This window comes from Lepidothrix coronata, unplaced genomic scaffold (genome assembly GCF_001604755.1).
Source record: "Lepidothrix coronata isolate B3197 unplaced genomic scaffold, Lepidothrix_coronata-1.0 Scaffold37, whole genome shotgun sequence".
NCBI lineage: Eukaryota > Metazoa > Chordata > Aves > Passeriformes > Pipridae > Lepidothrix > Lepidothrix coronata.
Window position 1 is genome coordinate 7,453,061 of NW_016690217.1, and position 14,336 is coordinate 7,467,396.

The 14,336-nt window shown below is 38.4% G+C and overlaps 1 protein-coding gene across 1 annotated transcript in view; it reads left to right on the forward strand.

Moving 5' to 3' along the window:
* Window positions 1-14,336, forward strand: part of ADGRV1 (adhesion G protein-coupled receptor V1) — a 272,818-nt gene that overhangs the window by 195,404 nt on the left and 63,078 nt on the right. Inside the window, exon 91 of the mRNA XM_017812706.1 lies at window positions 6,237-6,415. Coding sequence (XP_017668195.1) covers window positions 6,237-6,415 — 179 coding nt within the window. The remainder of the gene's footprint in view (window positions 1-6,236; window positions 6,416-14,336) is intronic.

A 14,336-nucleotide genomic window follows, 5' to 3' on the forward strand; every position in this document is an offset into this window, starting at 1 on the left:
TTTATATGTGCAGCTCCATACATTACCATACAAATCCTCCAATATGCAGGCTGTCAAAGCAAACCAAGAATTGCAAATTAGGCTGTACAGCTTTCTCTGCCAGTAACATTCATGAGATATGTGGCATTTTCCCGGGATTATGTCAGGCTCATGTTTACTGAGAACCCTAGCAGCCACTCCAACAGCTCAACTATGCTTGTTGGCCTCAGCAAGCTGCAGGTAGATGGTCTCAATACAGAAATCTGTTTGCTTAGCTAATGATGTTCTCCTAGGTTTACTAGTCTAAATTATTTTTATATTCTTCACAGTTGCTCATTCACTTTATTCCTAAGTATCTTCAGATCTCTTCAACATTTGCTATTTTGGACAAAGTAATGCTTTTAAGTTACCTTTTTACTGGTGTATCAAGCTTTGGCCCCTTGGTTTTGAGGGTATTTCAACATCCCTTCCTACATGTTATGTTGAGTTGCAAAAATCACTTGTAATGACAAAAAAAATTGTATGTCTGGTAACAGTTGATCATTTTTATGTCTCTAATAGAAATCTAGTGTTATTTTTTTGAAGTAAATTCTGTCCGAATCCTAAGAACTTGCATGTCCCATTGCATTTAGTGGAGCCTCAGGCTTGTGTTAGACATGAAGACTCTTCAAGCAAATCTGACAGGACAAAGGTGGTTAAGAGGGAATGCATCACAGCCTGTTGATTCATGAGCTGATAAGAGCTGCCAGGAGTAAAACTCAGAATGGAGTACCCTTTTTGTAGGTGCAGGTCTTCAGCTGTGAATAATTCCTGAACTTTGAAAGACCCAAAAGGAAAGAAATCATCTGAAATACAGATCAACCCAGCCTCAGCTACAGTCCTCTTGACTGGGAATAGGCCCTAAATTTATTTGTCTCATTGCAGAGTGAGTAAGCATGCCAGGGCATGAAAGGAGTGCTGGGAACATCTCTGTGCTCAAATTGGTCCCTACGACAGTAATAGCGAAGCTTGTGGATCTGAAGGAAAACCAGATGAGTTTGGGAAGTCTGGATGCTTCTGCCTTCTGAATGGCAAATTTAAAAGGCTGGGAAATGAATGTTTGTATTTCTCAGCATGGTATACTTAATATACATTACTTGATTTGGAAGGCAGAATTAATCACATATTTATACTTAAATGGAACTTAAATACTTCCATCTGGGAAAGAGCAAAAATACAGGAAGAGATTGTGTGTTGCTTGTGCAGCCCTCTGTGAGACTGCACAGCATAGTGCATATGCTTGATCCCTGACACTCATCATACAAATCTGTTGGTGACCGGCTTGATCACTGCATACAGAAATGGGTGAATGTGATAATCAAGTACAAGCAGAGTGTAGGTATGTGGAACTGAAACATCCATAAACCCTAGACAATTTTAAGTGATCAAAAGGTGGTGAAGCAACATTTCCAGACAACAAAACCCTAGAGGAAAACACAGATTTGACAGTAGAGTTGGACATATGCAGATTCAGTTCTGTGGTCCAGATCAAAGATCTTCATCTTCTAAACTCTTGGATAACTTCCTTACTTTCTTTTTGTAATCTTTCCATCTACTACATAATGCTAAGTATATTAATTATGCTTAAAATTTTATTTTATATCAGTACTGGTTTATATAAGTACAACAACAGTATCTATAGCTTCATATTCAAAATCTTGTTCTATTTTTAACTTCTTGTGTTTGTAAATTTACATTCAATTTCAATATTTGTGTTACACATGTACTACTACCAATATATTGACTGAAATGTAGAAATTGAAAGGACCTCAGAGGTCCCCTGGTCCGTTTTCAATGTCAGAACAAAGGCCACATTAAAGCATCCTTACATGACTGATTGTTCCTCTCCCTTTGTATTGCATTATTTTGTTTCTTGACTTATACAGGGAGAATTTGTAAGCTGCAGAATGTTGAAATCATTACCTCTTTTTTTTAAGGATGCGACTTTCTTGACTGCAAAAAGAAAGGAGTAAGTTAGGTGCAAATGACTGTTTGTGCCCACAGAGAGAGCTTAGCTTGTAATATTTGCCTTATATTAATATCTGAAATTCAGAAATCCTCATCCTGACAACTGGACAGCATAAGCCTGTTTTTTCAAATTCAGTGTGTGCTTTTATCTTAAGAGCACACACTAAGGGTGTCTTTCTGTATTCTGTTGTTCTCCCAGGGGCAAATATTTAACATGACAACCATGTTTTAAGAAAAATAATTTTCTTCTTTTAGGATTTTCTAATGTATGGCAAAAAAAAAAAAAGTTACCAAAAAAAGTTAAAAGCTGTCTTTTGAGGTTCCCAGTTGCCAATTCTGACATAGAGTAAAATTATGGAAAATATGGACTCTTTGTGCTTTTTTGAACTATTGTTACTGTGAAGTAAATCAACAATGAAGGTATGAATTCAACAAGCAAACCAGAAACAAAAGTCATGAACTTGCTGTTCCCCGTACCTGAATGTGGATTTAATGGTACGTTAAATTTTCTGTAAATATGTGTCAGACTTGTAAGGCAGTTACTGATCTTACAGGTTCTTTAATGTTCTTTTGGGGTTTTTTTAAGAATAATTCGTGGACTGCTTAACAGCTTCAGAAAAGGAATTATATGAAAGCATACAAATATAATATGAAACCTCCTGGCAAACCTAAAGAGAAGGAAAATAAAAGTTTTCCTACTGAATTGGAAAAGACTTTATTTAAAGTATTTGGCACCTATTATTTGCTGGATGTCCACAGATTATCACAAATGATGAGGCACTGGCACAGGTTGACCAGAGAAGCTGTGGCTGCCTCATCCCTGGAAGTGTTCAAGGGCAAGTTGGAGATGGGACTTGGAGCAACCTGGTTGTTGTGGTTTAGGTATGATATTCTCCAGTTTAGTGCTTCCACTGAAACCATGCACAGCTAGCTCACTCCCTCCCTCTCTCTACCCCCTGTGCTGGAGAGGAGAATTGGAGGCACACAAGGTAAAGATCACTATTTGACGTAAGAAAAATTTACTGGAAACAGCAATGAGATAAGAAAACAGTGACCAGAAACAATAGTACCTGACCTCTCCCTCTGGCATGACCTGGAAGGGATTCAGTCTCCACAGAAGAGACTCCCTTCCCCCTGCCCCCAGCAATGACTGTGAGGTAATCTCTGGGCCCTGGCCATGCCCCCTCCTGTCTACTGCAAAAAATAACCCTGTCCTGACTGGAACCAGGACACTGTTGTAGTGGAAAGTGTTCCTGCCTATGGCAGGATGTGTGGAACTAGATGGCCTTTAAGGTCCCTTCCAGTCTAAACCATTCTATACTTCTGTGATTATCAGTAAAGGTAAATGAATGAATAAATAAAGAAATAAACAAAAGCATCCCAGGTTTGGGAAGGTAATTTCCATTAATAGCCTCATTCTAAAAGAAAAAAGCTTCACTGGAGTTCACATTGTCTCTTAAGAGTATTATATGAATAAACAATTATTATTCATTCTACATCAGAACAATCACAACTTGTCCATTTGTTCTTCCACCTGAGCAGGTGGAAAATGGACTGTACGTTTTATTCTTCTGTACAACTGGTTATTGTTGCAGCATGGCAACAGGAAAGGATTTGCCAAAATTGGCTCCACTGTTATTTAATTGAATAAATTTTGGAGCCTCAAAAGGGGTTGAAGATAAGAACATATAATTATCAAAATACAAATATCACTGTGCAGGAAATGGTGAACAATCCAACCTCACTTGCATCTTTACAGCAATAAGTGTTCTGCTGTGATAAATGAGGTGAGATATGTAAGTGTGGCTAAACGAATACAGAGCAAAGACATGAGGTATGATTTTGTCGAAAGTAGTTTCAGTCATGATGACTGAGAACAGTGTTCACCAGGTTGTCAGAATCAGTAGAACCAACAGTCCTTGAATGTAATGGCATATATCAGTTCAAGGATTTTGCTGTCTGGAAGTGCTTGCAATGAGGCACAGTCTAACCAGGACTACACAGACATGTAATTGAAGAATGTTTATTGACATAAGGAGACATGCAGAATTTTTGAGTTAGTTTTCAGTCCCATGTAAAAGTCAACAGAACAAACAAATCTTTCCACAAACTGTGGATTTTTTTTCCAAATGCCATTTTTTCTGTTTCATATTTTCTTTCTATGCATGTCCAGCAAGGGAACGAATAGTTTTTCTGTGTTGTTTCAAATTTCACAGGATAGTTAAAATTATATGGTAGGATGTTCCTGTGTTCTTTTAAAGAAAACAAACTTTTCCTTTGTTCATATAGCACCAATCACCAAATAAAAACAAGGAAGGATATAATAATTATTATTTAATTAATATAATTACAAACAATGGACATAGCTATGAAATTTTATTCTCTAAAAAAGCATTGAAAACACTTACTAAACTAATTTTTTTTAAACAAGTTATTAGCATATGCAATGTGATTTATGATCCATGACAGAAAGTAATGTATATTCATGCTGCATAAATCACAGAAGGAAATCTGTAATGATAGTTCACTGTTGAGACTTACATAAGTAATCCAGAAACAACTAATTAAATACTTGTACTGCCTTGTTCAAAAGGTGTAGACAAGCCCTTGGCTGAGGTGAATTTGCAAAATTTCATCAACAAAATAATCACATCGCAATGGTCTTTTCACTGTATATGGATTTTACCTATCCTAACAATAAATAGCTGAAAATTAAGCATGTAAATCAACATTATTATATGAAACCCTAGAGCAGACCATGGAGAGAGATGAGTGTGCTTGGGTAAGGATCAATGAGTGCTTGAAGGTGCCTGTCCTGTCTCCATTGTCTGAGAAGACATGCTTAGAGGCACAAGCTCAGATTAGATATCTTCTAGACAGAAAAAGACAAAATTAATGCCTTATTCAACCCATATAAAAGGCCAGAAATTATTATGTAGCTTGCAGAGCTGTAGCTGGTATAATATATTTGAAGTGGAGAAAATGAAGAAAAATTTTTCAAAACATATATTTTTATTTTGGATAGTTTAGGTGTTTATTAGAAACTAGTGTGTACATGTGCATTAAAAAATGCTCAGCACACATTAAAGTGTTTCTGCTATCAATGTCTTAAAGAAAATGCAAAGATCTAAGCAATACTTTTAAGTATTTTGTTTTACTTGAAGGGTTTCCTTACTCGTGGTACCAGTTCTTTCAAGAGGTTTCAGTTATTTGACTTCATTTTGATTTGTTTATGGTTTTAAACTCTTAGTTATACTGTCTGATAATGACTTGATCATAAGAAGACACAGGCTTTTAAGATGCTTGTGAATTTATGTTCACTTACTTGCAGTTTTTTCTCAAACCCTTATGCAAATAATTTACAAATCACAGAACCATTGAAGATTCACGGATATTTTGAGACTACCTAGTGCAACACTGTAGCTCAGATTGCCCAGGACCATGGTCATTTTGGTTTTGATTATCTAAGGACAGAGAATCCACAGCCTCTCTGGGCAGCTTGGCCCAATGTTTTACCAAGCCCACAGTAAGAAAGCTTCATGTATATTAACTTACGCCCGTTGCCTTTAGCCCTGCCACTGGGCACCACTGAGGAGAGTCTGTCTCCCTCTTCATCAGTGCCTCCTATCAGATATTTATACACATGGATAAGATCCCCCCGAGCCTCCTCTTTTCCAGGCTGAGCAGTCATGGCTCTCTCAGCCTCTCCTCATGGGAGAGGTGCTCCACCCCTTAATCATCTTCATGGCCCATTGCTGGACTCTCTCCATGTCTTTGTTGTACTGGTGAGCCCAGAACACGGCCCACAGCCAGAACCATTAACGGAGTTTCATGTGTTTCCTACAAGATACATGGAGCAGAACAATAGCATATAAAAAATTAAATACAGGTCAACTTTAGAAATACTATATGCCAGTCTTTTATGTGAAGGTATGGATATCCAAGAAGAAAGTGATTTTTGCACCATAAAGCTATTTTTGCACATCAGAAATTGTGTTTTCTGCTAAACAGTGTGTCACTTCCTTTCTGATAGCCTAATTCAAAAAATAATAGTTATATAAATAATATATTTCTTTTATAATGTTTCTTTTGATTACTTAAGAGAAGAAAGTGAGGACAAAATATTTATGTTGAAATACGCATACACTGGGACAGAAATATACTGCATTATGACCTTCAGAATGATTTGCTTTTTGGGATAGCTAATCATCCACCAAGCCTACTGACTGTTATTCTGCATTATTCTTCAGGCTGTTAATTTCTGGTATGTCCTTGTGATGAATGATGAACACACAGAACGGCGTTATCTGCTTTACTTCCTTTTGAGTTGGGGGCTTCCAGCTTTTGTTGTGATCCTTCTTCTAATTATTCTGAGAGGAATCTACCATCACAGCACAGCACAGATTTATGGCCTTGTCTACAGTGATCTGTAAGTATTCCTTTAATAAAGCATGAATTAGGCATTGTACTGTCTGTATTGGTTTGTATTTCATTTGCACACAGAGAAGGGAGTGTGCCCACAGCCAAATGCAGAAAGGAGCAGGGGGATTTCTCATCTGGTGGAGATGAAGCAAGTATGTCACCCATATGTAATACAGCACTTTCCATGCAATTGGGCTTTGCTCCAGTTTCTCCACAGCTCCATTCTGGGACGAGCATTGGCAGAGCTGACTCAAGCATATCTGCGTACTAAGCTATTTATTCTTTTCTGAGACTGTGCAGTTCGACGGTAAAGGACAGAAATGGCTACTGCTGCAGAATGAGCAGAAAAGCATGGTTTTATTCCATTTAATTTCTGTGTTAAAAAAACTAAACCCCTCATCTCTTTGGTTATAAAATGTATTTTCTGCTAAACAGTGTTACTACATTGTCAAATACATGTCAAATATTGTTCCTGAAGTGTTCCTCTTGTAATATTGGATATGTTGTGTTCCAAACTGTTCCACATTTGAGCATTGCTATATTGCTGACAATGATCATAGCTCTTTCAAAGCTATATATGAGCACAGAAAACTGTCCTAAATAAAACAATACATCTTTGTAGAACCAGAGACATTTAAGTGAAGATACATAGAAAAATATTTTTCTCTTCCCTACCTCTTTTACTCTGGCCCATTTTGTGGCAAAGCTAATCTATGACGATAGCTGTTCTAGGATATGAGGCTAATATACTTATTCACTTTGTGTTGCAATTACATGCTTCATGTGCAGGAAAGAGTAAACACACAATTTCTTTTTAAAACAAGAGAAGAATGTACAAATTCTTTTTATGAAAACTTCTATGGGAGTGGTTTCAGAGTAGAGCCAAACTAGGAGAATATCTATCTGTCTTTAATAAAAGAGGAACATACAGTGTGTATCATTCCATTATAAGAGAACAAAATTCAGTGAGTTTGTTTTGTCACAGAAAGAGAATTAGTGTGAGAAGTAGATACTTGAATTTAATATCTGTGTTTAAGTATATGCAAATATATATATATTTGTGTCCTTATAAATATTATTTGTATATACATTTGTGTGTGTATATCTGTACTGTGCAGGCTAAGCAGGGATACCTGATTTAGATCTAAATTGAGTAGCCCAAGCTGTCTGGCCATGTTATGTGAAGTTTAGTCCCACATTAATAGACACCAGCTCTCAATTCAGAAATGTATCTGAGGTCCACAGCAGCAGACCATTGCTGATGTTTATGTTATATCAGGAAGTGCTCCATAGCTCTATACCATCCCACACACATTGATGTTTCTTCACAGAACATGGTGAAAAAGAATGCTGTCTTTTTCTTATGGTAATATGCTTTTCTGTGCATAGTAAACATAAGAAATGTGCGTAACATCATCAGGTTCTCCAGTTGCAGTCAAGCTGTGAGTTCATGGTACATTATGCAGTGAACCACAGTTTTCCAACTGGTTCACTCTTGATGTCCATGTCTCATTCTTTCAAAAACAAGGAAAAATCTCTAAATTCTGATAAAATTATGAAGTAGAGGAAAATTGCTCAGTCCAACTCATTGCCCAAATTAAATAATAGTTTTTTTCCAGCATTCTGTCACAGTAAGCAAATGCCGGAGATCTTAGTGAGTATGCAGCTTACTCCAGCTCTGTCAGTGTGAACACTGTAAGAGATATTTGCAAGGATTTTCATAAATAACATTAATGTTAGTTCCTGATTTGAGGAGCACTTTAAGAGTTGCTCCTCATTATACAAAAGGACTTTCAAAGCCAGAATGTAGAAAAGAGGACAGACTGAACTATATCACCTAGTTTGATTTTTCCAAACCAGGATGCAGTAGTGGAAAAAGTGACAAGGAGATTTGAAAATTCAAGGTCATTACATACTGACTTCAAAATCAGTCTCAGAAATAGTTTGAGAACAATGGTGTGCTGGTAAGGACTCATTTCATGTGAGAGCTGGAAGACTGGTTAAAGTAGTGAAAGCATTGAAGCCTGTTATTTTAACTCTCTCCTAAGTGATCACTCCTTCAGGCAACTCATTTTTGCATTACTGTGGTGTCTGACCAACTGTTTTCTTCCTAACCAGAATGCCATGGGCACAATTAGTTGCCAACAGTATGGCCATGCTGAAACAAGTCCATTTTATACTTATCCCAAACAAAAAATTATTTGATCTATGTTGAATTGTATGCTTTACAGGAAGTATTATGACAGAGTCTTCCTCCAAATATGATAAATTCTACACAAAAACACATTTATTTTCAACTGGGACTCCTATGTTACAGTATAAAACAGTAGTATACTGTTGATTATTTTTATAGTGAGCAGTGTTTATGGTATGAACTGCACTCCTTGGCATTTTGTGAAAATTTTTTTATATTGGTGAATTTGTCTGTATAAATGCCACCAAGTAGCATTTTTTTTAAAGATTTTAAAGAGCTACATTCCAGATGAAGGCTCTTTCACTCCTCCTTTTGCTAATTCCCCCTTGCTCAGCTGCGAAGGTGAAAGTCTCTTTGAATAAGACCGAAAAAAGATGCTGATTAGAGGCATTGAATGAATGAAGTAATGAGATGGACATTTGCATAGGATGGGTTTGAGTGGAGGAAGAGTGGTCTGGGTATCTGAGAAGGCAAATGTGGAGGTTCTATTAATATCTGATACAACACCTTTACTTAAGAAAGTAATAAGATTTGATCCACTCTTAAAAATATGTATTAGTCCTCATGTCCTCTTTTATAAAAGAATAGTGAGTTATATCAGATTTATGTGTCTGTAACTACCTAATTTCTGTGTGTAATAACCATTGGCTCAATTACATCATGAAACTTCAAAGCAGGAGTTTTCTCTGTGTGTAGCTGACTTGTAGAAGGGGCTTGGATAGGCACTTGCGTCTATCCTGCTTTTTGCTTTTTGTGATAAAAGTCTTAGATGACAGTTAGTCAGTCTTTGTAAATGAAAAGTGTAATGTGTCTCTCAGGTATATTGTCTACCCTAGTCTCTAGAACTATGCACTAAAATGCTTCCTTGCTTAAGAATTGCCATGATGACTGAAGCGTTAGTGGATTTTAGTGAAAAGGGGCAGGTGTTGATTCCTTTCAGCTGGCTAGTAACTGGAATTTGTTTGAACTAAATGGTTTAAAATCACTCTAAAAAAGTGTATTATCCTTCTCTATTTCTGATATTTATGTCATACAGACAATTTACAACCCCTGTTTGAATTTGCTGTAATCTCTGTTTAAATTATCTTCGAACGACATAAAGTCTAATGTTTAGGTCCACACTGTTTTAAAAAAGTATTTCCTTTTGTCATTTCTTATTACATTGAATGTCACCATGACTTCGTGTTGTGAGACAAGTAGAGACCTCAGGATAACCTTTCTCTTCCATTTGTTTTGGTTTTGTCCAGAGAAGGGCAATGAAACTGGTCAAGGGTCTGGAACACAAGTCCTACAAGAAGCAGCTGAGTGAACTGGGGTGGTTCAGCCTGGAGAAAAGCAGACTGAGGGGGGACCTTCTCACTCTACAGCTACCAGAAAGGAGGTTGTAGCCAGGTGGGGGTTAGTAACAAGCGACAGGACAAGAGGAAACAACCTTAAGTTGTGCCAAGAGAGGTTTAGATTGGATATTAAGAAAACTATGCTCGTGGAAAGGATTATAAAGCATTGGAGCTGGCTGCCCAGGCCAGTGGTGAAGTCACCATCCCTGTAAGAATTTAAAAGATATGTGGATGTGTCACTTGGGGACGTGCTTTAGTGATGGGCTTGACAGTACTGGGTTAATGGTTGGACAGGCCTTTTCCAACCTAAACGATTTTGTGATTCTGTGATTGTCTCTTTCAGGATTATAAACCAAAACCATAATTTGTGTTTCTTTACAGAAATTTTAATGCCCTTGCACACTTTAACAACCTCCTTCTCCTTTTCAGAAGAATATTTCTTATTAAATAAAAAAAAATTATGAACAGGCGAGTTCACAAGAAGACAGGAGTTCAGCTTAATGTCAATTCCAAATCTCACTGTAGTTCCCTAGCTTTAGACAGTTCAGCATTTGCAGTTGTCTTGGTATATTCAGCTAGACTGCCACGGCCTCATGAAGGTTCTGAATATGAGTTTAATCTTAACAATATAGTTAAACAGCGTGGTATTTTTTCTAATAGATCTCTTAAAGTACAAAGACACAGTTAACCTGGTATGGTGGAAAACATGAGGCAAATTCAAACTGTAGATATTGCCAAAGAGATTTATAATGCAATGGAGAGGTGAAGAAAGAGAGGAATGTGAAGATTTACATAAAATCTAGCTCTCACCAGTTTCATCCTGGTCAGTTGTAATTATCTTACATTTACAGAACAAAGAAATAAGCAGAAGATCTAAACCAGAAATCCTTGACAGTAAAGTAGCTGTCTAATTTCCCCTGTAACCCTGAAAATTTCAATACCGTTTGAAGCCGGTGGAACCACACCTATTTGCAGGATTTTGCCTTAACTCATCTGTTTCTGATACCAGAGTCCAGAATTATTTAATGATATCAGTTTTTGTTCACAAACATGAGTTTAAAGGTTAATTATGCTACATTCACTGGATTTGTACCTAAGAGACTGTCCAGAACTGTAAGATATGTTACAAAAAAATTGTACCACTCTAAAATTGTCCAGAATCACAGATCAGAGGAGCTTGAACTTTTAACTCAATTAGGTGATTTAAATCTCCTACCTATAGTAGCATGTTTTTTATAAACTCAAGAACTACTCGTTGCAGCTTTAAGCTTTGAGTCTGACTACATCTTCTTGAAAACAAACTCCCCTAAGAAGGTCAAAGGACTTTTTTTGTTAGAATTTAAGCTAAAACAAGTAACCTTTGAAAATGAGAAAACTGAAAGTTTTAAACTTGACAGAATAAAAATTCAAAAGTTTATAAACAAGTATCTCTCTGCCCACTGTATACACGCAAAAGCTGGTCAAGCTGTTTTTCAGGCATGACTTTAATCATGCTTTAGCCTACCTTTTTTTTCATTGTAGAAAATTCTGTAATTTCCTCCAGTTCCCAGAAGGTGGGGTTTTTTGTTGTTCAGGTTCCCCTAGTGGTCAGTGTTTGGCTCAGTACTGTTTAATGTCTTCATTGAACTGAATGAGGGGATTGAGTCTACCAGAAGCAAATTTATGAATGACACCAAGTTGGGTGGGAGTGTTGATCTGCTGAAGGTAGGAAGGTTCTGCAGAGGAACCTGGGCAGGCTGATTAGACGGGTCAAATCCAACAGGATGAGGTTCAACAAGACCAAGTGCCAGGTCCTACACTTTGGCCTTAACAACCTCCTGCAGTGCTACAGGTTGGGGGAAGAGTGGCTGGAAAGTAACTCAGAGGGAAAGACCTGGGAGTGCTGGTTGACAGCAGCTGAACATGAGCCAGCAGTGTGCCCAGGTGGCCAAGAAGGCCAGTGGCATCCTGGCCTGGATTAGGAACAGTGTGGCCAACAGGTCCAGGGAAGTGATTGCCTCCCTGTACTCAGCACTGGTGAGGCCGCACTGTGTCCAGTTCTGTGCCCCTCAATTCAGGAAGGACACAGAGGTACTGGAGCGTGTCCAGGGAAGGCTCTGGAGCACAATGAGGAGCGACTGAGGGAGCCAGAGTTGTTTAGCCTGGAGAGGAGAAGGCTCAGGGGAGACCTCATCACTCTCTACAACTCCCTGAAAGGAGGTTGTAGCCAGGTGGGTGTCAGTCTCTTCTCCCAGGCAACCAGTGATGAGAGGACACAGTCTCAAGCTGTACCAGGGGAGGTTTTTCACAGAAAAAGTGATTAGATGTTGGAATGGGCTGCCCAGGGAGGTGGTGGAATCCCTGGGTGTGTTAGTTAGTGGGCGGGGCAGTTAGTGTCATGTTCTAGTAGACAAGATGTGTCTGGTCATAGGTTGAGCTTGATCTGAAAGGTCTTGCCCAACCTAATTGGTTCTGTGATTCTGTCTCAGACATGGATGTCTGTTACTCGCTCTTTTCCCTCGGTCAATTCCTCCAGGTTCTATGAGTGTCTCTGTTATAGCAGGATCATTTATTTGCATAAGGGAAAAATGATTTCCTCTCTCAAGAGAATCCCCCTTATAGATTAATTTTCCTCTTTAAAATTCCCTGTGGCAAATAGAGTACAGAATAAGCACGTGTGCCTTTACAATACTTTAAAATCACAGAAATACACATGTATTTGGTTTCAGTGATAGTGATATGATAACATCGTCAGCACAAAAAAGGTAAGCTAAATGTTCTCATGTCTTCTTTGTATCATATCATCTGTCATGATCATATCTGTGAGAAATAATGTAAAAGATGGTCCACTGAAATTCCTTTCTAGAAAAAAGCAAATACTTCTATCTCCTCTACAGTCTAGACCCAAGGCAGAGTTTTTTGCAGGAAAGTCACTGAATCTGTGACTGTGCAACCACATTCATGGGGTGAGAAAACAGAAGGCTAAAGAAAGCTGGAAATTATGAACTTTTTGCTGTGACTAAGCATTACAGCTGTTTATGTTGCTTACACTGCAGTTTCTCCAAATCAAGCTCTTACACGTGGGGATGGCTCAGGGCACAAAGTAATGTCTAGGAGCTATGGCCAATATGATTTGGATAAGAAATCACAGAATACACATTTCAGTACCAGGCACGTTGCAATGGGTCAAGGGCACCTTGTGCCATGGTTTCTCTGTAATCGTAAGTCTGTCATTCTGGTGCACTGACTCTTAACCCAGTCAGAGAAGTATACTGGGCACTGCCTTGGGTCTCACTCAGTTGTATGACTGTCTCACTGCTGGCATATGTCCTGGGCACAGATCCCTGGCTTACTAGCTGTTCCCTAAAATGGAGATCTGCTTTCTTTAACTCAAGGACCAGTTACAGGAATATTTTAGCTTCAGTGAGTTAATTTCTGTCCAAGTATTTGGATGAAGTCTCATGTCCCCTTTTCCATATTACTTCAAAAGTGCTGAATTTAATCTTGAGTCTCAGAACAACATTCTTGAATCACCAGACTTTTACAGACAGGAATAGGTAAGAAAATAACTAAGAATAGCCAGAAGCAGCATTCATGGATTTTAACTTATCTGTCAGACAGGCTAAGAGGATTGTACTACAGACCTGTGTGGAATTCCCATCCTCTAATGCCTGACTCTGGCTTTATATTCTGTATGGATTTGGAAGTGTCTCCCCACTTGGTACTGTCTTTCCACCTTCTGCTTCCTGTTATTGCAGTTTTTCTCTCAGTTCACTAGTACGTCATCTGGGATTTCAAAGCTTTTGCAAACTGCTGTTGCTAGAGCTCAGCGCAGAAAGATGCTTCATTATCTGTATGCGAGGCTGAATGCTGCATGAACCACTCAGCTGAAGCTGTGGGGGGAAAAGCCTGCACTTTTCACTGTGATTTCTCACCATTCACTGCTTTGTCCTTCTCTGCAGGGTTAATTAGCCCATGCTGAGCTCTGTGTTACTGCAGGAGAAATGTTTTTGAGGAACCAGAGCTACTTGAGTTATGGTGACCCAGCATCACAATATAGGCATCCATATATATATATATACACATATATAAATATATTCACACACATACACATATATATAGGGAGAATACTCAACTTCCCTCATCTACAGCATAAGCTAAGAGAGTAAGAAGTTTGGTGATTCCATATTCTGTACTTGTGCTTTATTTTCTAAGTTCTTCTATTACTACTGGTGAAGCTATAATAATGGCCAGTCTTCGCAAGCAAAGATTTGGGAAAGGTCATTAACCCTTCAAGCCTGCGCAGTGGATTTTTTAGGTGAGACCCAGCGTGCGCTGAACTGAGCCCACCCTTTAATCCTGAGGTTCATCTGCCGGGGCCGAGCAAGCTTGGACAGTGGCAGTGAGGTCCCCAGGAC